Source organism: Leopardus geoffroyi, chromosome E2 (genome assembly GCF_018350155.1).
Source record: "Leopardus geoffroyi isolate Oge1 chromosome E2, O.geoffroyi_Oge1_pat1.0, whole genome shotgun sequence".
NCBI lineage: Eukaryota > Metazoa > Chordata > Mammalia > Carnivora > Felidae > Leopardus > Leopardus geoffroyi.
This window is the reverse complement of record NC_059335.1, coordinates 55,399,569-55,424,849: the sequence shown is the minus strand read 5'-3', so window position 1 is coordinate 55,424,849 and position 25,281 is coordinate 55,399,569. Positions and strand designations below refer to the sequence as shown.

The window sequence follows — 25,281 nt, the reverse complement described above, 5'->3', positions numbered from 1 at the left end:
TGAGGGAAAGAGTTCTTCCCAGCATCGTTTATAGCATATCCCTCACTTCACGTGGCTGCTTTCTCTCTCTGGGTGTGGCTGGGTATGGATTTTACCCGGCAGCAGCTGAAAAGATGCTTTGTTTCTTCCTTCTGGGCCGCCCGGTCTTCCATTTCTTTGACACACTAGCAGAAAAGCCATTTTAAGCAGAAAGGGGATCTAGACTTTAAACTGGAGTGAAGTGGAAAGGTTTATGTCTTTTACTCACCCCCAAGCTAAAAAAGGGGGACATGATGGAGGCACAAGGGACCTGGAGGTAGGGGTAGGGGTGCGATAATTAGGCTCCAATGGCCACCTGGCCAATGGCTAATGGAGAAAGGTTAGAGAGTCTGAAGATTCCTTTCCTGTAGCACTGAGCTCAATGCCTTCCTTTGCAACTCACCTTTATTCAACGTTGCTTGGACCATTTGCCACCATCAGGAATATTCTCCGCCCAGTTGCTGACTGCCAAATAATTCGGCAACTCCAGTTGGAGGAATCACAGGGTCATGTTGCAAGATAACCGCCCCACCCCTTCAGACTGCTGTCACCTATGCTCCTGGCTTCGGGGAAGGTACAACGTATGTCTTTGAGGAGCTCACGGAGATGTTCCATGCGAGCAGTCACCATGGCTTTCCCCCCACCTCTAGAAATTTTTTTTTACATTGTAGCCCTGACCTTGGGGACAGTGCTTGGTATACTGAAGTGCTGAAAAGCTTTCGTGGGATGAAGGCATAGGGTCTTTTGATGAGACAGAGCCTGGCTGGTTTTAATGTACTTCCCAGCAAGAATACATGCCTGCTGAGCCTGAATGGGCTTCAAGGACCCAGCTCCAACTTGTAAATCCACCAGGCTCACTGCTCCTGTGTCCTCTCCTGACACATTATTCTTTCCTTGCAATTACCTTTCGCCCCAGTCTGACCAAGTTGTGACTTGACTGAGTCATAGTGTCCACCTCAACACTATCTTTGTCTTTAAAATGCCGTATTAAATCATCACACTGTACAAATCATTCGATTGTCTATCAAGATGTAGAGGAGTGTCCTCGTGTCCAGGTGGGTCTGCCTCTTTGGGGATGACTGTATGTAGGGTTTTCTGTAGTTTCCTACAGCTTAAGATTTAGCTCGTGGCTCCACAAAGCGGAACAACACAGAGAGCTGAATTCTGATCACCTGTTAAAATCCGTAGCCCATGGAGATCTGCCACCAGCTTGTGAGTGGGCAGAGCAGGGGTGAGTAAGAAGAGAGCCGAGCCTACAGTGGGTCTCTGGTCTCTCCATCAGACTTTCTAAATCAAAGGGGCCCCCACCCCGGTAACGCCAGTCCGAAAGCAAGTTTCCACCATGGACTGGAGCTCATTCTAACGAACAGAGACCGCACGCCCCAGCCACCTCTCCGGTACGGCAGCGGGCCTGTCGCGAGCACTGTGGCTTTGGTGCTGAGCTGAGTCAGCTGACCTGGGGCAGAGAAGCCAGGCAGAGGTGCAGCGGGGCGAGGGCCACTCGTGGGGCCCAGGGGAAGGCCGAACCGTTTGCCTTTTAGTTACAATCCTTTTCCGAATCTAATTAATTCGTTCCTTACGTATCGGGCTCATCTTCCTCGGAAGTCTATTACTTGGGTCCTTAGAGGCTGGACAAGGGTCCTGCTCACTGTACAGGTTGAGCACAGAAGGTCTAACGGATCAAGATTTTCACCGCTTTTATTCAAGGAGGTTGGGAACACGAGAGGCCAAAAAACGAGGAAACACGTTTTTACGATCCTCTATAGAAAATATAAGTTAAGAAATTGTCCAAGATGAAGAAAGGAGCAGGAAGTCACCCCAGCTCATGCCAGGTGGGTCTTCAAAAGTGTCCTCTTGACTCCAGGCTTGACGAGACATCACAGATTAGCAAGTCCCCGGGGTCTGAAGAGAGGACATTCTCCTACACGTGAGCACACGTGGGCACGACACCCCTACACGCGTGCCCCAGTGTCTATGAGTAAAACCTACTGTTGCTAACTCTCTTCTCTCTTAACCTGAAACAAAACAGATTTCACAGTCATCTGTTAGGCTCAGATACAGGCGATGTGTGGAACAGTGTAACCTTTGTCCATGCCCTGCAGGGCATCTGTGGCCTGATGGAACAGGGCTGAGAGGGGGAGGGGGGGGCGGGGAGAGAGGGAAGGGGGGACTGGAGGAGAGAGGCGGGGATAGGGGGACTGGAGGGAAAGAGGGAGAGGGGGGAGGGAGAGGGGGACGGGGGGGGGGAGAGGGAGAGGGGATGGGGGGGAGAGAGGGAGGAGGGGGAGAGGGGCCTCCCGGCAAGACAGGAACGTCTCTGAAACTGGCCTTCCTCACTAGCATTGTGCTGGGGCCGCAGTGCTGGTGGAGTAACAAATATGGGGAAGGAGGCTGTTCCTGGCACTTGCTTCTGGATGGTTCTCTGTTGAGCAGGACTGTCAGGCACACTGCAGGACACTAGGCACACTTGGCTGCCTCCCAGCCCATCTGTAGCACAACCTGAAGCCTCCCCTGGGGATGGGGGTGGGGTTCTGCCCCAGTGCAGAACCAGTGGACGGTGCGAACTTCATCAGGTTCTTTATTTAGAAGGTAGTGGGCATAGTTAATTTTCACTATTAGAGCGACGTCTCCTCCTAGTGGTGACAATTTGACTTAGGGAAGGTGCAGAGGAATAAGATAATTACTATAAGCGAATTTATACGGCAAAGATCCGGAGGGTCGAGGGACCAAAGGATTTCTTTCTTCGTTTCTTTCTTTTTTTGAATGTCTATTTATTTTATGAGAGCGTGCGAGCGGGAGAGGGGGGGTGAGAGAGAGGGAGACACAGCATCTGAAGCAGGCTCCAGGATCCCCTGAGCTGTCAGCACAGAGCCCAACGTGGGGCTCCAACGAACCGTGAGATCATGATCTGAGCCGAAGTGGGACGCTTCACCACTTAACTGACTGAGCCACCCAGGCACCCCGAAGGGATTTCTAAAGGTGGGGGTGGGAGGGGGCTTTCCTGAAGCCTGACCCCCCCCCCCGCCCCCGCGTGCCCTGGGGATGTGCGGGTGGGGGAGCGGCTGGCCTACCTCCGGTTGCACTTCTCCTGGTACAGCTGGAGCTGGTTCTCGTTGACGTTGAACTCTTTCACGAGGGCATCCCGGTTGGCATTGCGCAGGTTCTGGTGTGTGTCGTACAGGAACAGCTGGTTGTTCAGCTCTTCCTGCCGCCTTCGCAGCTGGCGGCAGGAGGAGTAGAGTTCCTCTTCACTCTCCTGGAGGGAAGGAGCACATAGCGATGGGGTGGGGCTCCGCATCTTAACAGAGGGCCGGGAGGGAGCAGGAGGCACAGAAGGTTTGCAGCTGGGATTATCCCAGAAAAACACAGCGCCCATTTTCACCAAAGATAAAACTCACAATCACTTATTCCAGTGGAAGCAAGCAGTTTGAAAAACGCTCACGATGAAGGGTGGCTTTGCTGTGAAACGCGGAGTAGTAACTTACACTGGCCCCCGATCCCAGGGCAGGTACATCTGTGCATTCTGCATGGGCTCCTGGTCCCTACCTGAACGCAAAGGGTCTGAGTCGCTGCGTGACTGACGTGGAACACAGCAGGGAAGGGGGAGAGCCGCCTAAGGGAAGCGGGAGCCAGCAAATCACTGAAGCCCTTAAAAAGCAAGGTCACACACTACAACACGGAGGAACCCTGAAAACGTTAAAGAAGCTGGTTCCAAAAGACCGCAGCCCTTGATTCCATTTATATGAAGTGTCCAGAATGGGTAAATTCATAGAGACAGAAAAGGGGTGGTTGCCTGGGGTGGGGGTGGAGTCAGTGGAGATAGGTAATGAGCAGGAGTTTCTTTTTGGGGGTGATGACAGTGTTCTAAAATTGATCGTGGTGACGGTTGCACAACTGTGAATATAGCAAAAATCAGGGAATTGTCCATCTTAAATGGGTGAATTATATGGTATATGAATCATACCTCAAAGCTGTTATCCTTGCCCCCCACCCCCAGAAAACCAAGATAGAACATAGGTTATGCCCCCCCCCCCCCCCCGCCGGGGATGGCATGTGACTCAGGTCTAGCCAGTAACAATGTCTCATTCCCTCTGCCCACCACCTGTGAGCATGTGACCCAAGCCAGGCCAATTAGAAGCATCCATGGGACTGTGGTTGGTGCTCTTGGTAAAAAACAAAACAAAATCATAAATAAATAAACCAAAAACCAAAACTTTCTCTTCTTGGGGATCAGCTGAAAGAGTGGTGAATGTTTCCAGTGGTTACTGACTCCTTTGCTATGACACACAGAAAGTTGGGAATGAAGTCAAAAGAGAGGGAAACAGAGCTGTTGCATGAGCACCTGGATCCAGCCATGACTGAAGCAAGATCTTCCCTTAAACTCTGCAGTTTTCTTACCCAAAACGTCCCCTCCATTATGCTAAGAAAAAAACTTGTAACAGGAAGGAGTTTGGATTTCAGCATGGGAGAAAGAGGATGTTTTACTTCACTGATTTTTAATTTAAAATTTTAATTTAAGCATGTATTTGACCTACAATATTATATGAGTTTCAGTTGTACAACATAGTGATTTGGCAAATATATGCATTAGGAAATGCTTACCACAGTAAGTGTAGTTACCATCTGTCACCATACAAAGTTATTTCAATATTGACTACATTTACTATGCTGTTCTTTTCATCCCCATGACTTTTAACTGGAAACGCGTACTCTTAATCTTCTGCTGTTCTGCGCATTCTCCAACTCCCTCCCCACCCCCCACCTTCTGGCAGCTACCAGTTCTGTATACTTGAGTCTATTTCTATTTTGTTCAGTTGGTTTGGTTTTTTAGACTCTACATCTAAGCGACCTCACGTAGTATTTGTCATTCTCTAACTTATTTCATGTAACGTGATACCCTCTAGGTCCAGCCATATTGCTGCAAATGGCAAGATGTCATTCTTTTTTATGGCTCAATACTATTCCATTCTATATATACCATATTTTCTTTATCCACTCATCTATCCGTAGATGATACTTAGGCTGCTTCCATATCTTGGTTCTTGTAAATAAGGCTACAATAAACACAGGGGTGCATAGATCTTTTTCAATTAGTGTTTTCATTTTCTTTGGATGAATACCAAGAAGTGGGATTACTGAATTGTATGGTTTTTTTTTTTTTTTTAATTTTTTGAGGAACGTCTATACTGTTTCCACAGTGGCTGCACCAGTTTGCATTCCTACCAACACAGCCTGAGGCTTTCTTCTTCTCCAAACTCTTGCCAACATGTGCTCCTTCTGTTTTTTGATACTAGTCATTCATTCTGACAGGTGTGAGGTGGTATCTCGTTACGGTATTGACTTGGCATTTCCCTGCTTAGCGATGTTGGGCATCTTTTCATGTGTCTGTTGGCCCTCTGTATGTCTTCTTCAGAAAAGTGTCTGTACAGGTCCTCTGCCCATTTTTTAATCAGACTGTTTTTTGCCGTTGAGTTGTATGAATTCAGGGGTTGCCTTTCGAGTTTTGTAATTTCCTTGGCTGTGCAAAAGCTTTTTAGTTTGGTGTAGTCCCGCTTGTTTATTTTTGCTTTTGTTTTCCTTGCCTGAGTAGACAGATCTAGAGAAAATAGCACTAAGGCCCACGACCAAAGAGTTTACTGCCTGGAGTTTAGGGGTTTTACGGTTCAAGTCTTATATTTAGGTCTTTAATTCATTTTCAGTTTATTTTTGTGTATCGTGTAAGGAAGTAGTCCAGTTTCATTCTTTTCCATGTAGCTGTCCAGTTTTAACACGTTTACTGAAAAGACTTTATCTTCCCCATTGTATATCATCGCCTACTGTGTCGTACGTTAATTGACCATAAAAGTGTGGTTTTATTTCTGGTTTCTCCATTCTGTTCTGTTGATCTTTGTGTCTGCTTTTGTGCCAGTACCATACTGTTTTAGTTATTGTAGCTTTCTGGTAGATCTTGAAATCTGGGATTGTGGTACCTTCACCTTCGTTCTTTCTCAGGACTGCTTTCGCTATTCAGGGTCCTTTGCGGTTCCATACAACTTTCTAGTTTCTGTGAAAAATGCTGTTGGCATTTTGATAGGGATTGCACTGAATATGTAGATTGCCTTGGGTAGTATGGCCATTTTAACAATATTTTTCCAATCTGAGTGTGGTGTAACTGTCCATCTAATTGTGTCATCTTCAGTTTCTTTCATCATTGTCTTACTGTTTCAGTGTAGAGGTCTTTCACCCCCTTGGTTACGTTTATTTCTGGATATTTTATTCTTTATGATGTAATTTCAAATAGGATGTTTTCTTAATTTCCCTTTTTGTTAGTTTGCTATTGGTATATAGAAACACAACAGATTTCTATATATTAATTTTGTATCTTGCAACTTAACTCATTTATTCTAATGGGTTTTCTTTTGGTGGAGTTTCTAGGATTTTCTATATATAGTATCATGCCATCTGCAAAGCTGTACTCCTGTAGCAATCTGGATGCCTTTTCTTTTTTTTTTTTTTTTTTTAAGAGAGAGCAAGAACAAGCAGGGGAGAGGGGTAGAGGGAGAAAGAGACAGAATCCCAAGCAGGCTCCATGCTCAGTGCGGAGCCTGATATGGGGCTCAATCCCCTGACCCCAGGGTCAGGACCCAGGACCCAGGCACCCCTAACATGGACGCCTTTTATTTTCTTGTCTCATTGCTGTGGCTAGGAATTCCAGGACTGTGTTGTGTAAGAGTCAACACCCTTGTCTTATTCCTGATCTTAGAGGAAAAGCTTTTAGCTTTTCACTGTGGAGTATGATGTTAGTTGTGGGTTTGTATAGATGGCTTTTATTATGTTGACGTACGTATGTTCCCTCTAGACCCACTTTGTTGAGAGTTTTTGTAATTAATGGGTGTTGAATTTTGTCAAATACTTTTTCTGTATCAAAATAAGATTTTTATCCTTCATTTTATTAATGTGATATATTACTTTGATTTGTGGATAATTTGTGAACTACCTTGCATAGCTGAAATAAATCCCACTTGGTGGTGAATGGTGCTTTTAATGTATTGTTGAATTCAGTTTTATAATATTTTGTTGAAGATTTTGCATTTATGTTCCTCAAGGATATTGGTGTATAATTTCCTTTTTGTGTGTGTGTGTGTGTCTGGTTTTGGTATCAGGATAATTAATGCGGGCTTCATAGAAGGAATTTTGAAGCATTACTCCCTCTTCTATTTTTGGAATAGTTTGAGAAGGATAGGTTACTACTCTTTTTTAAATGTTTGGTAGAATTCACCTGTGAAGCCATCTGGTCCTGAGCTTTTGTTTGTTGTGAGTTTTTGGATTGTTGATTCAGCTTCATTACAAGGAATCAGTCTATTGTCTATTGTTTTCTCATTCAGTCTCGGACGATTGTATGTTTCTAGGAATTTATTTGTTTCTTCTAGGTTGTCCAGTTTGTTGGTGTATAATTTTTGGTAGTAGCCTTTTATAATCCTTTATCTCTCTGTGGTGTCCATTATAACATTCCCTCTCTGATTTTGAGTCTTCTTTTATTCTTGAGGTATCTGGCTAAAGGCTTACCAATTTTATCTTTTCAAAGAAACAGGACTTAGTTTCACTGATCAATTTTTGTAGTCTTTATTTCTTACTCTGATCTTTATTATTTCTTTCATTCTATCAACTTTGGGCTTTGTGTTCTTTTTCTAGTTCCTTTAGGTATAAGTTTAGACTGAGATTTTTGTGTTTCTTGAGGTAGAGGCTTGTATTGCCATAAACTTCCCTCTTAGAAGTGCTTTTGCTAAATCCCAAAGATTTTGAACTGTTGTGTTTCCGTTTTCATTTGTCTCAAGGTGTTTTCGGATTTCCTCTTTATTTCTTTGTTGACCCACTGGTTATTTAGTTTCCATGTGGTTGTGTTTATTCCAATTTTTTTTTTCTTATAACTGATTTCTAGTTTCATACTATTGTGGTCAGAAAAGATGTTGGGGGGATGCATGGGTGGCTTAGTTGGTTGAGCATTCAACTTCAATAAATTACTTCTTTTTAGAGTTTTTTTTTAGGTTTTTATTTATTTTTGAGTCAGAGAGACACAGAGCATGAGCAGGGGAGGGGCAGAGATAGGGACACAGAATCTGAAGCGGGCTCCAGGCTCTGAGCTGTCAGCACAGAGCCTGACATGGGGCTCGAACTCACGGAGTGTGAGATCATGACCTGAGCTGAGGTTGGACACTTAACTGACGACCCAGGCCCCCCGAGCATTCAACTTCAGCTCAGGTCCTGGTCTCACAGCTCAAGGGTTCGAGCCCTGCATTGGGGATCTGTATCTCCCTCCCTCTTCTTTGCCCCTCCCCTGCTCATGCTCTGTCTCCCAAAAATAAACCAAAAGAAAGAGAGAGAGAAAAGAACAAATGTTGGATATGATTTCAGTTTTCTTAAATTTATTGAGACTTGTTTTATGGCGCAAAATGTGATGTATCCTGAAGATTGTTCCATGCCCCTGAAATGAATGTGTATTCTGCTGGTTGTGGATGGAATGTTCTGTATACGTCTGTTAAGTCCATCTGGTCTAATGTGTCAAAGCCACTGTTTCCTCTCTCTTTTTATGTCTGGATAATCCGTTGATTTAGGTGGTGTTTTAAAGTTCTTTACTGTTATTTTATTGTTCATTTCTCCTTTTATGTCTTTTAATACCTGCTTTATGTATTGAGGTTGTCCAATGTTCGGTGCATAGGTGTTTATAACTGTTATGTCCTCTTGTTGGATTGATCCCCTTATTATATAATGCCCTTCTTTGTCTTGTTAGTTTTTTTTTTTTAGAAGTATTGCTATTGCAGTTTTTTTTTTTTCACTTCCATTTGCCTGGAATATCTTTTTCATTCCCTTAACTTTGTGTGTGTCATTACATCTGAAGTGAGTCTTCTGTAGGCAGCATAAAAGATGGATCTTTTTGGGGGGTGACTGGGTGGCTCAGTCAGTTAAGCATCTGACTTCAGGTCATGACTTAATGGTTTATGAGTTCCAGCCCCGCTTCGAGCTCTGTGCTGACAGCTCAGAGCCTGGAGCCTGCTTCGGATTCTGTGGCTCCTCCTCTCTCTGCCCCTCCCATGCTCATCCTCTGTCTCTGAATAATAAATCAATGTTAAAAAAAATTTTTTTAAGATCTTTTTTTTAAATCAATTCACCCTATATCTTTTTAAAAAAATGTTTGTTTCTTTATTTGGGGAGAGAGAAAGAATCCCAAGGAGGCTCCGCTCTGTCAGCACAGAACCTGACATAGGGCTCAATTTCATGAACTGTGAGATTATGACCTGAGCCAAAATCAAGAGTTGGAAGCTTAACAGACTGAGTCCCACAGGCACCCCTCCTATGTCTTTTGATTAGAACATTTAGTCCATTTACATTTAAAGTAATTATTGATAAGTACTTATTGCCATCTTGTTAACTGTTTTCTGATTGTTTTTAGAATTCTTCTCGTTCCTTCTTTTTCTGCTCTCTTTGTAATTTGATGACTTTCTTTAGTATTATGCTTGAATTCCTTTTTTTTTGTGTATGTTATAGGTTTTTGATTTGTGATTACCATGAGGTTCACATATGCATCCTGTCTATATAGCAGTCTATATTAAATTGGTGATCTCTTAAGTTCAAACCAAAGTTTGAACAGTCTAAAACTCCACATCTTATGTATATGACATCATATTTTACATTTTTTTTTAATGTTTATTTTGAGAGAGTGTGTGTGAGTAGGGGAGAGGACTACAGGGAGGGAGGGAAGGATGGGTGCCGGGGTCAGCAGTGGCGGCGGGGGTGGGGGGGGAGAGAAAGAATCTTAAACAGGCTTCATGCTGTCAGCACAGAGCCCAACACAGGGTTCAATCTTACAAATGTGAGATCATGAACTATGCCAAAATCCAGAGTTGGATGCTTAACCAGCTGAGCCACCCAGGTGCCACCATTTTACATCTTTTTATTTTGTGTGTCCCTTAACTAGTTTTTTTATATATAATTGATTTTCCTACTTTGTCTTTTAACCTCTGTACTAGCTTTATAAGTGACTGATCTCCTGTCTTTACTACAGGTTTGCTTTTACCAGGGAAGTTTTTCCTTTAATAATTTTCTTGTAGTTATGGGCTGGCTTTTCTTTTCCATGTAAAGAAGTCCCTTGAGGGGGCACCTACATGGTTGAGTCAGTTGAGGGTCCTACTTCTGCTCAGGTCATGATTTCACAGTTTGTGAGATTGAGCCCTGCATCGGGCTCACTGTGTCAGCACAAAGCCTGCTTCAGATCCTCGGTCCCCCACTGTCTGCCCCTCCCCTGCTGGCTCTGTCTCTCTCAAAAGTGAATAAATGTTAAAAAAAAAAAAAAAAAAAAAAAAGTCCCTTGAACGTTTCTTACAAAGCTGACTTAGTGTTGATGAACTCCTTTAACTTCTGTCTAGAAAACTCTGTCTCTCCTTCAATTCTGAATAACTTGCCAGGTAGAGTGTTCTTGGTTGTAGGGTTTTTTCCTTTTAGCACTTTGAATATATCTTGGAACCACTCCCTCTGACCTACAGAGTTGCTGCTGAAAAACTCAGCTGACAGCCATATTATGGGGTTTCCCTTGATTGTAACTTTTTGCTTTTCTCTTGATTTTAAAATTCTCTTTTTATCATTAACCTTTGACATTTTAATTATTGTATGCCTAGACATGGACTTCCTTGGGCTCATCTTATCTAGGGCTCTCTGTGAATCTTGAGCCTGGGTGTGTTTCCTTCCGCACCTTAGCAAAGTTTCAGCTGTTATTTCGTCAAGTTTTCTGTGCTTCTCTCCCTGGGACCCGTATCATGTGGATGTTAGGATCCCTGATGTTTCCCACAGGTCCCTTCACCTATCCTCGTTGGTTTTTATTCTTTTTTCTATGTAGCTTGGATGCTTTCCATTACCTTGTCTTCCAGATCATCGATGTCTTGTACATCCTTCAGTCTGCGTTTGAGTCCTTCTAGTAGACTTTTCATTTCAGTTATTGTATACTTCGATTTTGGTTGGTTTTTACATTTTCTGTCTTTGTTAAAATTCTCCTGGAGGTCGCCCAAATGTGATGAGCATCTTTATGACCATTACTTGAAACTCTTTACCAGGGAGACTGCTAATCTCCATTCCATTGAGTTCTTTTTCTAAGGTTTTATCTTGTTCTCTCATCTGGAATATATTCCTCTGTCTCATTTTGTCTGACTCTCCGTGTTTGTTTCTATGTATTTACATAAGTCAGCTACATCTCCTGGTCTTGAAAGCAGCGGCTTGACGTAGGTATATCGTGGGGCGATGGCCCCCGGTCACAAGAACCAGCAGCTCCAGGGGTGTCTCCTGTGTGGGTCTGCATATGCCTTCCTGTTGTGACTGGGCCTGCCTCCCCCTCCCCAGGAGTCAATTTGGAGGGGCTCTGCCCCCTGCATGTGGCAGGGTGGTACTTGCAGGGGGGTCGGGGGCACCTGCTGGGGTGGGTGGGGTGGGTCTGCAGGGCAATGCCTAGGTGGGGTGAATGGTGTTAGCAAAGTAGATAGAGAGTGTCACAAGTGGCTCCCGCCAGCATCCTGCCAGCTGGGCTGCAAGTAAACTGGCATCTACTGGCACTTTGATTCCTAGAGACAACTCCAGATCCTTGGTCTTCCTGCACATGCCCTAAAATTAAGAACTCTCTCGTGTGTCACCCAGGTGCTTTCCAGCTGCTGCCTGCGTGCTGGGCCTCAGACAGTAGTACGGCACCATGGCCCTGGAAGAGCGGAGTCTGCTTCCTATAGCCCTCTGGCTCTCTTCGAGTTGAGCTGCACTGATGTTCCGAGCCAGCCGGGGGGTGGGGGGTGGGGGGCTCATCTTCCCGGTGCCGGTCCCCAGGAGTTCCTGACGTGGGGCTCGATTCCCTTGCTCCTCAGGGATCACCTCTGTGCCTGTGATCTCCCCTCCTGCTTCTGGGCCGCTCCACTGGGGGTCTGGTTCCCAGCCTTGTCTCTGTCCCTCTCACCCTCCTTGCTGTGACATTTTCTTAAGTATTTGGCTGCGGACAATCCTCTCCGCCAGGCTTCGGGTCATTTTCCGAGTGTTTCATCGAATGTAGTTGTTGTCCCAGTGTGTGCATGGGAGGGGGTGAGCTCACGATCCTCCTCCTACATCATCTTCTGACTGTTGTAAAAGCCTGGCTACTCAGGAGGTCAGGCTGTTGTCGGCTGCTCCTACTGATGGAGTAGCTCAAGTGAGACCCTCTGGTGCTAGAAAAACATGCGTCAGTATGCACGAATGGGTTTTTCTTGTCATTTTTACAAAACATGGACTCAGGCCATACCTTGCTCTGCAGATAGTTTCCCCCCCTAACAACCTAACAAAACATCACGGATATCCCCAAGGATAACAGGTACAAGTCTGACTTTGGAGGGTGGGGAGAGCAATGGCGAAGGTTATTCTGGCCCCCTGGGAAAGTACAGAGGAGACAAACAGGACCGTCTTTCCACGGGGAGCGGAGGAGAGGAGGACAATGCTCGTGACTATCCGAGGCATCATGTGAGGCCCTGGGAAGAGTCACTAATGACCCTACTTCAATTTATGCCTTTCCCCAAGGAGACCTGCTTTCCTTCCTGTTAAGAATAAAGCAGAAAAGAAATTGCACTAAAGTCTTAATTGAGCTCTCTTCACCTTGTCTCTACCCAGAATAAAACAATTTCTCTTGCTTTCATGTATATAATGACTTTTGTTCAGGTGAAGTTCAACATGCACGTCTTCTACTAATACTGCTATGCTCACAGACCCTGATCTCATTTCCTGAATCCCAAAGCATTCATAGCTATGTTCTACCTATATACATATACACATATATATGTATATAGATGTATATATACATATATACTATACATATATATGTATATATACGTACATATATATATATACATATATATATATACACACACACGTATGTATATATGGAGCAGTGGGCACTGAATTATACAACAAACATTCAGAGAAGTATGTAAAACATCTATACTGTTTAATGAATAACTATAAACAGCTGTGGAGATGCCGAATAGGAAATAGAGCGTTGCCTGCCCCGTGTGCCCTTCCTGATAGAGATTCCCTCCTTCCCTCTCAGAACTTTGGGGTTATTATTTCCTGGATTTATCTGAGTCTGAGTTTTCACACAAAAATTTAGTCTTTGAAGTCTATATAGTTTTTTCTGTTTTCTAAGGTAGTTTACAGATTTCATGGGCCACTAATGGTTCTTGCTTTGTATTCCTTCTGGCTTAAGGACGTCAGTAGTTCTTTTAGCAAAGGTTTATTAGTACTCAGTTGTCTGTCTTGGTAGCTCTGAAAAATACCTTCATGTTGCCCTCACTCTTGAATGGTAATTATCAGGGTATAGGACATCTAGAGTTGCAGCTGTGTGTTTTAAGCGTGTTCAAGAGATCCCTTAGTCTTTACGTTGCTGTTGCTATAGAGGGGAATGCTAGTATGGTCTGTCAATCCTTTACAGAATCCTTTATAGGGAACCTATCTTTCCATTTTTATAATTTTCCCTTTACTCTCGTATTCTGCCTGTAAGAGTCTATATGTGCATCTATATCTATACTGCTGTTTATTGCTGGAGGACCTTTGCCTCTTCATTGGTGGGAGATTTTCAATCATCAACATTTAAAAAAAAAATTTTTTTAGTGTTTATTTTTGAGAGAGAGAGCATGATCAGGGGAGGGGCAGAGAGAGAGAGGGAGACGCAGCATCCAAAGCAAGCTCCATGCTCCGAGCTGGTAGCACAGAGCCTGATGTGGGGCTTGAACCCACAAACCGCGAGATCATGACCTGAGCCGAAGTTGGACGCTTAGCCAACTGAGCCACCCAGGCGCCCCAGCCATCATCATTTCAGATATTTTATGCTGGAGCTTTTCATTTTGTATTTGTATTTTATTTTTCACCCTTTCTGTACTTTGATCTTGTCTTGCAGTTTGAAAGCAAATTCCCCAACACCGTCTTCATATCTGCAAATTCTCTCCCTAATGGTATCCATTCCAGAACTTCCCGCTTAATAAGCTTTAAAAATTTTTTTTCAAGATTTTTCCAACTGTATTTCCAGGATTTCTAATTGGCCCTCCCATTCCCACATGTGCTTAATTAATAGTGAAAAGGATAGTTCTTTTTTAAATGCATGTATCCATTGGGTTCTGGCTTAAAAAAAATTTTTTTTTCAAAGCTATTTTCAGATTCATTGGGTGAATCCTTTTGCTTTTACATTTGTCAGATTTTCCTCAAGTGCTCTAAAAAATTTTAAGTAGCCTCTGTGCCCAGTGTGGGGCTTGAACTCAAAACCCTGTGATCAAGACCTGAGCTAGGAGGTGGACTCCTTGATTTCGGCTCAGGTTATGATCTCACAGTTCGTGGGTTCAAGCCATGTGTCACACTCTGCACTGTCAGCAGAGTCTGCCTGGGATTCTCTCTCTGCCTAACAAAAACATATATATTTTCAAAAAAAAAAAAAAAAAAAAAAAAAGACGCTTCACTGAGCCACCCAGGCACTCCACAAGTGCTTTAAAATGTTAATGTGTAAGCTCATCTTGAATGGGGTTTCTTCTTGGATCTATACATTGGTATCTGGTTTTCTGAATGTTCTAAATGGGGAACTCCTAGGGCAGGGCCAGCAAAGTGCCAGGATGATTGCTCAGAGCTCTGGGTTCTTGGGAACAGTCCATGTCCTGGCTTCCTGGCTGTGCCTGCCTTTACCCCAGTCCCTCAAGCCAGTGATGACCGGCCTGGGTCCTGGGCACTTGCCAAGTCCTTTTTTCTGAGGCGTGCCTCAGGAGAGGAAGTGCACCTAGCCCTGTGTCACCTGTCTGTGCATGGCCTTCACCCCCATTGCATCAGCACCCAACAGTGATAGGAAATAAAGAGTTATAAAAGGAACAGGTCTAAGGAAACACAAAGTGTTATAAAAGGAACACAGAGAGCTATAAAAGGAACAGGTCCAAGGAAAGCAGACTGAATCAGTAAAGGCAAACCAAGAAATGGTGGGAACTTGTGCAGTAAAAACCAAGAGGGTAGTGAGAAGAATGGCTATGTGTTTGTGTTTAAGACTCTTGTTATCTCCAATATTTATTATAGACATACATACATATTTCTTATTATAGAAACTTATCCCGTAAGGAAAAAAAATTGAGACTCCTTTTATCCCAGAAGAAAATGGGAAAGCTCTCAGCTGGCCCAGAAAGTTTCACAAACGATGTCTCGTAACATCTGTTGGGTATAGTCAGTAGTTGCTCTGGTTTCACTCAAGATGTGCCACAGGTGGGAGAAGGAAGTCTCCCATGTAGTTTCTAAGAAGCCAGCAAAACAAAACCTGACGGAGAACTATAGACTGTCCGTGCAAAAATCCTAAGTAAAATATGTATGAATGCATACATCACAGAAGCACATTGAGTGATATAATCCTACTGTGCCTTGCTCAGAAATCCTCTGTCCTCTCTTGAGATGACTGCCCCGATTTCAGCTGATGGCCTTGCTTCTGGTTTCACATAGGGTAGAGGAGAAACTACATGGGAAATCTGCCCATCCGGGGCCCCATGCCATCGTCATGCCTTCGTTCCTGCTGACCCCAGGGTCCTCTCTCTCCTGTACCATCATTCCCTTCTGTAGCTCTGGTAAATCACTCCCATCAGCAGCAAATACATCTTCAAAAGCTGTCCTTCACCCCACAGCCCCTCCAACTACTAACCCATGTCTCTTGTCACCTTCACAGCAAATGTCCTTCAAGAAGTCATATGCTCCCCATCAATGCATCATCTGCTCCTACTTAAGCTTAAAACTTTCAGTTTTTATTAATTATATATGCACATAGTTGAAAGTCAAGAAGTACTATAAGGATTGTTACACCACACACAAAAAAGAGCATTCTCCTTGTTCACCGTCACCCCAGCCCTCATGATTCCTGCTCCTCAACATTAAGAGTTCTTTGGATTGTTGAGAGTTCTTTAAAACAAAGTACTTAAAAGGCACATTCTTGGTTTTTCCGTTTTTAGGGATGATCTTTAGGGAGAAAGATTTGGCTGTTTTCCCCAATTCTCTCATGTTCTCCTGCGGAGGTATGTCCATTTTGAGGTATATAGATTTGTTTATGTTAGGATTTTCTTATTCCTACTTGCAATCTTTGTGTCGTCTATAAGCCTTTGTTTTAGATGGATCTACGTGTTTTTAAACTTTAGAGTCCTCGAAGTCTTGGAGAACATCTTTGGTTATAAACTGTTCCTGGCCTGTGACAAGATCTTCACGGTGTTCTGTACCTTTAGTTTTTTTCAATTTTTATTCCCCCATTGATGCTTTTATTATTTAAAAAAAATTTTTTTTTAATATCTTTATTTATTTTTGAGATAGAGACAAAGCATGAGCAGGGGAGGGGCAGAGAGAAAGGGAGACACAGAATCCGAAGCAGGCTCCAGGCTCTGAGCTGTCAGCACAGAGCCCGACACGGGGCTTGAACTCACGAACTGTGAGATCCTGACCCAAGCTGAAGTCGGATGCTTAACCAACCGAGCCACCCAGGCACCCCCACTGATGCTTTCTTTTAATTCTTTATGATGAAATTTGAAACTTCCAGAAAGTTGCAATATTAGTACAAAGAGTTCTCCTATACCCTACATCACTCCCAGCCCCACCAGGGCTAACATCCTGCACCACCACGGTGCAGTTATCAGAACTAACACGTTAACTGTACATTCGCCTCGGTTTTCACTGGTTTTCCCATCAGGGTCCCTGTTCTGTTCCAAGATGCTGCCCCCGATCCCACATCGCCTGTGGTGGCCGTGTCTCCTCAGAGCCTTCCAATCTGTGACACTTCTTCTGTCCTCTCATCTTTTATGACTCAACACTTTGAAGAGTACTAGTCAGTAAGTGTGTACCGTGACCCCCTAGTTGGGTTTGGTGCTTTCCCGTGATTCGTTTAGCCTGAGGCAGCTTTGGGAAGAGTGTCACAGAAGTGATGTAGACTTCTCAGAGGTACGTGATATCAACACATCTTAGTCCTGATGGTAACATTCCTCACTTGATCAATTCTCTTTCCAATGAAGAAATTTCTTGAAGGAAGATATCTTGAGACTATACAGATTTCCTTTCTCCTCAAATGCTTACTAATTTTAGCATCCACTGTTAGATCTTTTTCTGCAGAATTATTTCTGTGGCATCTCATTGGTGATTGTCTATTTTTTTCATTCCTTTTTCCATTTATTAGTTGGAATTCTCCTGTCAGGAAGAGCTATGTCTTCCAATGCAAACACATTTATTTCTGTATTTACCTCTTTGTATATATTTTTAAAAGTGATTTTATATTGATAACTCTGGTTCCCATGAGACAATTTGGGAAGGGTCTGTGTATATTTCTGCTTGTTCAAGTGGTGGTTATAAGCTGTACACCTTTCTTATTTAAATGTCATTAATGTGTTGCAGTTTTTGTCGATACCATGAATGAGATTACCTATCTGTCCCCATCTCCCACCACGCATTTCCAACTGTTCTTTCTAGAATAAAGTGGTTAGGTACTAAATACAAAACTCAGTGTCCTTAAAATTGGAGTCTTTGTTTAGATGAACAGCCATATTTGTGAATGGAGATAATGAGTATAAATTGTGGTAAAGAGGTAAAATCATTTGGTGACGTGTGGCATTTAGTGACTTACGCTTTTCTCACTAAATGTGTTGCCAAACCATCCTTGCATTATCGGGATAAACTATTCATTTGTAACATATTGTTCGTCCAGTAAATATCTGGAACTGACTTGCTAAGTTTTTAATGAATTTACCTATGACTGTGAGGAGAAGAGGAGGGAAAGGTGTACCATCTTTCTCCAGTTTCTTCAGGAAGTTAATTGGAGCATTTCTCTTTGTGTGTTGACCTCCGTGGATTAACATTAGAATTATGTTCTTGGGACACCTGGGTAGCTCGGTCAGTTAAGCTTCCGACTCTTGATTTGTGAGCTTGACCCCCACATCAGGCTCTGTGCTGACAGTGCAGAGCCTGCTTGGGATTCTCTCTCTGTCCCTCCCCAGCTCGTGGTCTCTTCCTCAAAAATAAGTATTTTTAGAAAATTAAAAAAAAGAATTATGGTCTAGAAATTCATGTAGAACTTGGCTTTAAAACCATTTGAATGTAACTCCTGTTTTACCTGAGAGCTGTGTCAGTGCTCTGGGACTTTGTGAATATTGTATTGCTTCTTGAAACAATTTTAGGCTGTTTACATGCTTCACGGCAGTCACCCATTTGCCCTAGTTTACAAATGTATCTTCTCAGTTGGGGGGTCATTCTCCCTTTCAGGATTTTCTCTGGTATTGTCTTTGTTCTTACCTCCCTCCTTTATTAAGCAGGCCAGGAGTTTATGTACTTGATCTCATCAGTGAATCAACATCTGTTTTTTCTTTTATATTTTGCTCAGTTGGCTTTTATCTTTATTTTGTTCCTATTTTATTGGTATTCAAAACTTTTTTGAGACGAACAGTGCATGCATTTTCAGTCTTCCCTGTGGTTTGAGGGCAAGCGTGTTCCTTTTCAAAATATAGTTACGGCATAAATAGTTTACTGCTGTTCTCACCAACTCAAGAACTCGTTCTTTCTTTGTGACCAGGTATGAAATCCAGTTTGTAAAGCTTCTGAGAAACAGAAGGATAAACAGTGTCCGTTATCTGCTGCAGTAGGACAGAGTTGTGTATCTCTGAAATCAAGCTGGTTGGGATTAGCTTGATCATCTGTCCTTGATTTTTTTGTTTTAATCAAGTAATCTGTGTAGGAGCCTTTGGTTGATATGTGGAGGTACTGTCCCCGTTTCCTAATCAAACCCCCAGGACTGTCTCGTCCAGTTGTAAACCAACTATCATTCCACACAGCTCCTCTTAATGCTCATTGATACTTCTGTGTACGTGCTGCCCCAGCAAGCACATCTTTGGCACTTTGGATTTTAAATCGTACTGTGAGATTAATTATTTCTTGCAGTAACTCTTCCATTCCTGGTGGGGGGGGGCGGTAATTTTTGGGTAACCTTTCTTTCCTCATGCAATACCCTGTTGGTTTTAGGCTTATTTCCTGTAGACATGCAGTTAGATTTTTTTTTCTTTTATAATAGGAGGATTGAGCCCATTCAGTGAATCAAATATGTTCTACCCTTCCCTTTTGAATCCTATACATTTTTACTGTTGGTCACGTTTCTGTTTCAGTTTTCTAATGATCCTAAGTAAACTTAATTCTGATATTTCAAGGTAAAAAAAATTGAACTCCCCTCTTACAAGATGTTTTATGTGCCTACTGAACCCCCAGGCATCAAAGTCAAAACTTTTCAGGACACCTTTTTTTTGGTTTTGTTTTAATGTTTGTTTATTTTTGAGAGAGAGTGAGTGTGTGAGCAGGAGAGGGGCAGAGAGAGGAGACACAGAATCCGAAGCAGGGTCCAAGCTGTCAGCACAGAGGCTGTGGGGCTCGAACTCACGAACCGTGAGATCACGACCTGAGCCAAAGTCGGACGCTCAACTGACTGAGCCACCCAGACTCCCCAGGACACGTTGATTTTAACTCTCAGCTCCAGGGCTTTCATATGTTTATTATTTTAAATTCCAGACTGGCACAAAATTTTTCATAGTGTTAGTTGTTTCCGGGACCTTGGTACTTAAAGAGACTTACACTCTAAAGTGTAACTGTGTTACGGAATTAATTCCTTTTCTTCATCTGTCTATCTAGAACATCCATTCAGGTGCTCTCCTGAGGTTTCTATGACCTTGCATATCCACAAATACATTTCTGTTGCCTTGACGTGCTGGTGGCCATTTCCTGAGTTCTTCAGTCCTCCAAGTCTGATGTTAGCTTTATTTGATTTTCTTAGTAGATAACTTGGTATGTTGGGATAACATCAAAGATCCCCATCAAAGAAGTTTGAAATATGAACCAAAACGTGGCAGAGACAGGAAGTGAGCAAATGCCTTTTGGAAAAATGGTGCCACTAGCCTTGCCTGACACAGGGTTGCCACAAACCTTCGATTGGTTAAAAAAAACAAAAATGCGGTATCTGCAAAGCACAATAAAACAAGGTGTGCCTGTGCTAGAACCCAGCACAGTGTGCTTTCGATTTGTCCCTTTGGGAATCAAGGAAACCTTCTCAAGCAGCAAAGAAGAGAAAGTTCCGTCTGTTGACTTTCATTGATAGCTCCCTACCCATCTGTTCTGCTTTGTTCGTGGGGACATGCTTGCCTGTAGGTGTTTTGCATCCGTTCTCTGAGGCTGTCATGGTGGCATTGTTCTGGATTGCGAGACTTTTCTTTAAATTGTTTTTTTGTTTTTGAGACCGTGTGAGCGGGGGAGAGAGAATTTTATGCAGGAGCTCAGCATGGGGCCTGAGGCAGGGCTCGAGCCCACAACCCTGGGATCATAACCTGAGCTGAAATCAAGAGTCGGACGCTCAACCGACTGCGCACCCCAGGCGCACTTGGATCGTGAGACATTTCCTCCGTGTTATATCTCCGGTCACTAACGCAGATCTCTGTTATATGCTGAATATCTAAATTCAGGAAATGAGGTTTTAATTTCAAATTCCAGGAAGTCTTTTTCAGCGCTCTATTTAGATGGCCTCGAACGCTCTTCGGACTCGGATGTTGGGATCCTCTTTGGATACTTCGATGGCTGTACTTGAACTGCCAGCCACCCGTACCATGTGTCCACCTGGGTCCGTCTTCCTCTTACTGCCGGGCAGTGGCTTTGTCTTTTTCACTTCACACTCATGTTTTTGTTGTTCAAATCGCATCCGGCTGTTGGGCCTTCCTGATAGGCACAGAAGTCTCTGCTCTTTGGGGTCAGACTGGCACACGTTAGCTGTTGAGGCCCAAGGAGGGCCTTCCCAAGTGTAAGGACATCTTCCCCATCCTCAGACACCGTGACTGGCTTAGCTGCAGGGTGCAGCTCCCCGTCCGGGGTCTCTCGAGTGTGTGCTGAGCTCTTCTGCATAGAGATTCACACCTCTCTTCCTGCCGAGCCCTCGCTGGGAACCATGGCCTCCTGGTCGTTCCAGCCCAACACCTGCACCCCTACCCAGCCCCATCCACCCCAGGATCAGTAATCAGAGACCCCAGGTCCTGCCAGCCTGCCCACCGATGGCGACTAGCAGGAATACTCAAGCTTTCATACTTTCTCCCGTCCTATTCGGAATCTCACGAGTTTAAATCATTTGAGTGGAAGCCCTTCTCAGTTAGTGGCACAATGGATAGGATACATCAACTGAAAAGAAACTACTTTGAGAGAACAATTCAACATGCATCCAAAATGTGTTTTTTTTTTCCCCTTTCTGATCTAGTATTCCATTATTAAATGTCTAGCCCCAGGAAATAATTTGTAATCAAAAAAGGTTATATGAAGACCTTCATTATTTATAACGTAAAAAGCTGCAAACAACCTCATTGTCCATCAGTGGGAGAATGGCTAAGCGAATGACAAACCCATACCTGATCAAACAGGCATTGATGGCTTTGAAAATCCTAACATTGAAAAATGGTCCTGTGAAGTCGATAAAGGGCACGTGTTCATGCGTATTACATGAATCCAAAGATGGCTATATCCAATCTGCCAAAATGCTACCTGTGGTTATGGACAGGATGCTTAATGGAATTTTGCCAACCTCCCTTCCTTTGTTTTACTACTTTTCAAGTGTAATAAAATAGTGTTGAAAACACATCTTATAAACCATATATATAGCTAACAGGGCAAAGGACTGAGGATTGATCAAGCCATTGTGATGTGTAAATGGCTTCTTCAGAAGAAGCTTCAAGTGCTCACCGACTATTTTCTGGAGCTTTAAACTCCATCAAGCCCTCACCGGATCAATCACTGGCTCAGAGAAGTCTTCTGCAAAGCTATTTACCAGAGTCTCTCCCTGGCAGGACAGAGGATACGGTGATAAATAGAACAAGGTTTGACCTTGAACAACGAGAAAGCCCAGGTCTACCAAACAACCCAGCTCAGCTCCCCAGAGACCCCTCATCACTGTGTGATTCCGCATCACCGAATGGCACCTGTGAGCGCCTCAGAACCAGGTGACAGATGTGGAATTCAATAAAAGCTCAAAAACCAGCAGCTAAAATGAGGTTTGCACATATTCTGACAACTTCTCTGCCAAAACTCCTTCAGAGAGCAGATCTCTGCAAGTTAACGTTCCCCTTGGTGCCCCACACGATGCCCTTGCTCCCGGCCACATCCCTAACAGCACCCACGTGGGAGGCTTGCCCCATAGAGAAAGTAAATCTAGAGGAGGGCATTTTCTTTTAAATGTACTAAGTTGCTCTGCTGTTGGTATTACCAAATTATTTATAATGTTTCCAAGTTGTTTACGACAGCTTTGCGGAGCATGGTCTAGACCAGCATGGCCCTACCATCATCTGAAACCCAGTTTATCACATCGTTTGTCCATGAAACGTCTGCAGATGGCCTTTTATGCACATGGGTTCCCGTTCCCCAGGCAACAGAATCCCAGATCCTTCTGTGGGCTGGGGAAGGTAAGCCTGACTAAGCCAGGGGTCTTCATGCTTATTTATTCCAGGTTTTATATTTCTACCATCCTGCTTCAATAAACTGATCCCGTATCTGGCAATAAGTCCTAAGAAAATAACTCTGAATTAAAGGAGGAAAAGTATAGGCACATAAAGAATCTCATGAAAGCCTTACTTGCAAGTGGACTCCATGTAAACGACCAATTTGGTAATCTATGGTCCATCCACTCAGTGGAAAAATGCTGTTAAAGATTAGGTAATACTATGAAAAGTGTTTAGAATTTCGCTTAGAGCCATTCTCAACAAGGACAGTTTTGCCAACCCGGGGACATGCTGGGTGGTTACACAAGGGGCAGGGATGCTGCTGAACTTTCTAAATGCAGAGGACAATTTCCTCCACAAACCTCTGGCCCCAAAGTTAAGAAACCTGCTTTAAAAAAGAAATACACATGGACGCACGGATTTGTAGTAGTATCATTTACATAAAGGCGGCATTGACCTAGGAAGTGAAGGAGTCAAACAGACCAAATGCCAACATTATCTACTCCTCTTCCCCCAGATTATAAAACTACAGTTTCCACAATCTGGGCTCGGCTCTGTGTGTGTTTAGGTAAACAAAATCATGTATTCTGGCTGAGGTCTTTTAATGGACTTAAAGAACTCAGTCTTATGGGTGATAAATTGACAAACGCGTAATTCATTCTAAAAGAAGAGCCATGTAATTAAGTCTTGGGTATTCTCAACAAGGACCTGACGACCGACTCAGGTGCCCTTTCGGGACCCAGCCTTGCAATCACAATAACAGTCACGAAAGGTGATTTTCTGATCCATAACCGAAGGGTCAAGTGAAAATGACAGTTGGTGTCAATGTTTACGTTGACAGAGTCTGAAGCACTGCCATTTAAACTTTGTTTGGAAATGGGGAACTTTGCACCATCCGCCGCCGTATCCTTTCCAGGCACAATTCTGTCATCGTGAGCTTATTTTGCACAAGTGATGTCTTTGGCTGTCAGGGAGGTTCTCTGGCCCCCAACTACTGTGCCTGTTAAGTGTCCGCTTCCTGCTTTTAGTGCTTCCTGTCTGTCTTTCCTTACGTTTGCATCCTGGTCCATTTCCATGTTTATAAAATGCTCTGAAGCGGAAAACTATCAAGGTTGCAGAAACTGAACGTTAAGGCAGACAGCTATGCGGAAAAGCCTTACGTTCTCTCCTCTGAGTCGTGTTCATGAATTTTGACTGCATGGACTATGGCTACAGCTGTTAAAAGGCGTCTCCACCCCTGCCATCCTCCCTTCCCCATTGGATGGTTCTCAGCTTTATTCTGGAAGTTGCCTAATAAGCAACTTCCAAAACAACAAATTAGAGGCTGTGATTTCTGTACCCGGAGAACAACCAGGATGAGAAATCAGGATGAAAATCCTGGGGCGATGACCAAGCCCACGTCAGCCTGCTGGGGTCCAGAACCAGGGTTGTTCTAGGCTATCCGAAGAGGAGTGGGGTGACCACACACTCAACCCGTTCATGCTGGGTTTTGTGGTAGAGAGAGGGAAAGATCTTGTGAGATTGGGTTGGCCGCATCATGGGTTCTCGCAGAAACACATGCCCAGTGGCTTTCATTCTATGGGAGAGGCTGTCAAGAGGATTTTAAAGCTCCAAAATAACACATCCAGATATTCTCTAACCAGCGAGCGAGACGTGAACTATCACACACTGGTGCTGCATCCGGTGAGGCCAAGCCCTTCCCACTAAACCTCCCTAAACTGGTTCATCAAAGGAGAGGCTAAGGATCTTCAAAGTCTTGGCAAAAGGACCAGGAAGGCAGGCTCCTCCAGCAGCAAAGAGAATGACAAAAGTAGTGCCTATCACTGTGAACTCCTCTCCCCAGCACTGGCCACCGACGAGGCCTTGGTGGATGCTGTCAGACCTTCTGAAGGGACTCCCAAGGACCCAACAGGTGGGGAAAAGCCCCCAGAAAGGATGAGCTTCTCTAGAAGAGCATTGTCTTGCCTGACTCTACTGGCTGAAACATCACTATAAGGAACTTCCGACGAGCTTCACCGTTTCCAACTACAAGACCTACTCAAAGAACCGTACTGCATTCTCCAAGAGGGAATTGCTGGAAGGAAAAACCTGGGGTGGCTGCGGGATTCTTGTGTGATGGGCGTGTCTGGCTGGATAATGCCCAACAGGTTTAAGTCCATCTGCCAGCCGTACGCACAGGCCCTTTCCACCCCACCCGGTGTTCACTCACCAGGACTGGCTGCATCTCACAGAACACCAGGAGGGAAGCCAGCTCGATATCTTCACTGTACCCGTTCTTCAGAGGAACAGATCTGAATCCTGTGGAACGGAAAGATCATGCAAAGGGAGGCCATTCATATCAGACCTTGGCGTTCTCGGGCGTAGCCAGGGCTAGGGTGTCCAAGGAGCAGACAGGGGAGTGTCCCAAGCTGGGGGCTGACTTTATGGAAACCAGAGGTCCCATCCTGATGGTTAGGGACATGGGCTCTGGAACGCAGCCCTCACGGACAGGCCCGCCCAGAGAAGGGGGTTAAAGATTCATGCAGAAATGGAAATGAATCACTCAAGAGAAATCAAAACCTCCAGAACATCACACACTGAATGTAGAGTGACTGCAGCGATGCTTCACATTCTTGAATACTCCTGAGCCCAAAAGACTCAAAGGAGTGAAGCTTCCTTCACAACCCCTCCCTTCATGTCTGCTGCTAGGAGGGGGAGGGGGCAGTGTTTTATCTTTAAAGATTTCCAATAGGAGGAAATCTGTCCC

General features: G+C 44.0%; 1 protein-coding gene across 2 annotated transcripts in view; it reads right to left on the bottom strand.

The window, feature by feature from the left end:
• Positions 1 to 1,701: 1,701 nt before the first annotated feature.
• The window catches only part of PLCG2 (phospholipase C gamma 2), a 159,188-nt gene continuing 135,608 nt past the window's right edge, over positions 1,702 to 25,281 (bottom strand). For both annotated transcript variants that reach the window (XM_045439855.1, XM_045439856.1), the window contains exons 31-33: positions 24,745 to 24,833; positions 3,090 to 3,274; positions 1,702 to 2,033 (exon numbers count right to left, since the gene is read on the bottom strand). In XM_045439855.1, coding sequence (XP_045295811.1) covers positions 1,991 to 2,033; positions 3,090 to 3,274; positions 24,745 to 24,833 — 317 coding nt within the window. In that variant the 3' untranslated portion in view covers positions 1,702 to 1,990. The remainder of the gene's footprint in view (positions 2,034 to 3,089; positions 3,275 to 24,744; positions 24,834 to 25,281) is intronic.